The 1,007-nt window shown below is 44.0% G+C and overlaps 1 protein-coding gene across 1 annotated transcript; it reads right to left on the reverse strand.

Moving 5' to 3' along the window:
• Positions 1–64: 64 nt before the first annotated feature.
• On the reverse strand, positions 65–961 carry LOC106321966 (the record flags this gene model as incomplete). The annotated part of the gene is made up of 1 exon (XM_013760174.1): positions 65–961. A coding segment is annotated over exon 1 (897 nt), but the record flags the coding sequence as incomplete, so codon positions are not given.
• Between the last annotated feature and the right edge of the window lie 46 nt (positions 962–1,007).

The raw sequence follows: 1,007 nt of genomic DNA on the forward strand, positions 1-1,007 counted from the left end.
CACTCCTAAGGGTGATGGCTTTCATTGTCTCCTTGGGATTTTGCTCTAGCTTTCCAGGTAATGCCCCTTGTTGGTGACTTGGCTGAGAGTTCATTGAAGCAAACTGATTCTCCAAATGGCGGATCTTGTTGTTGAGCTCATTGTAACTTCCATCAATCTTGGAGTGAATTTTCGTGAACTCATAACCCATTGTCTTCTCATTCTTGGCCTGAAAATCCAAAAGTTTCTTGAACATTGCATCCACACTTGTATCTGAAGCTGGAGCCTGTGAAGAACTTCCTTGAGCTTGAGTAGACTGATTGTTGATATTGTTGAAACCAGGAGGGGTGTTTTGCCTAGGCTGATAGCTCCCTTGCTGAGTGTTTTGCCTCTGCTGGTATCCTCCTTGCTGGTTGTTTGAGTAGGACTTTTGCTGGTAGTTGTTGTACTGAAAGTTAGGTTCCTTTCTGTACCAAGAACCATTGTTGTTGATGAAGCACAGGTCTTCTTGTCCTTCCAAACCATCAACCTCATTAATCTTGGGAGGAATCTCTTGAATAGGACCACCCACAAAGTTGACCTGCTCTTGTTTAGCTTGGTTAAAAAGAAGCAAGTTCATCTTCTCCTGCAGGGACTTGATCTCTCTCTTTGTCTGTTGATCATCATTTCTGTTGACCCTATCATGCTCCTCGCTGTAGACTGAGTCGCTCTTAGCCATGTTCTCCACCAGTTCCTCTGCTTCTTCTTCAGTTCTCCACAAGAAGAAACCATTGCTGGCAGTATCAAGCCTGTTTCTGCACTGTGGTAAGGCTCCTCTATAGAAGGTGCTAAGCAAGCTCTCCTTGCTGAAACCATGATGAGGGCATTGAGACCAATAACCCTTGAACCTCTCCCATGCTTCACTGAAGCTCTCTAGACCTTTTTGTTGAAATCCGGAGATTTCGTTCCTGATTTTAGTTGTCCTTGAAGTAGAGAAAAACATTTCTAGGAAAGCTCTCTTGCAATCTTCCCAAGTAGTGACAGTGTCA

This window comes from Brassica oleracea, unplaced genomic scaffold (genome assembly GCF_000695525.1).
Source record: "Brassica oleracea var. oleracea cultivar TO1000 unplaced genomic scaffold, BOL UnpScaffold04238, whole genome shotgun sequence".
In the NCBI taxonomy this organism is placed as follows: domain Eukaryota; kingdom Viridiplantae; phylum Streptophyta; class Magnoliopsida; order Brassicales; family Brassicaceae; genus Brassica; species Brassica oleracea.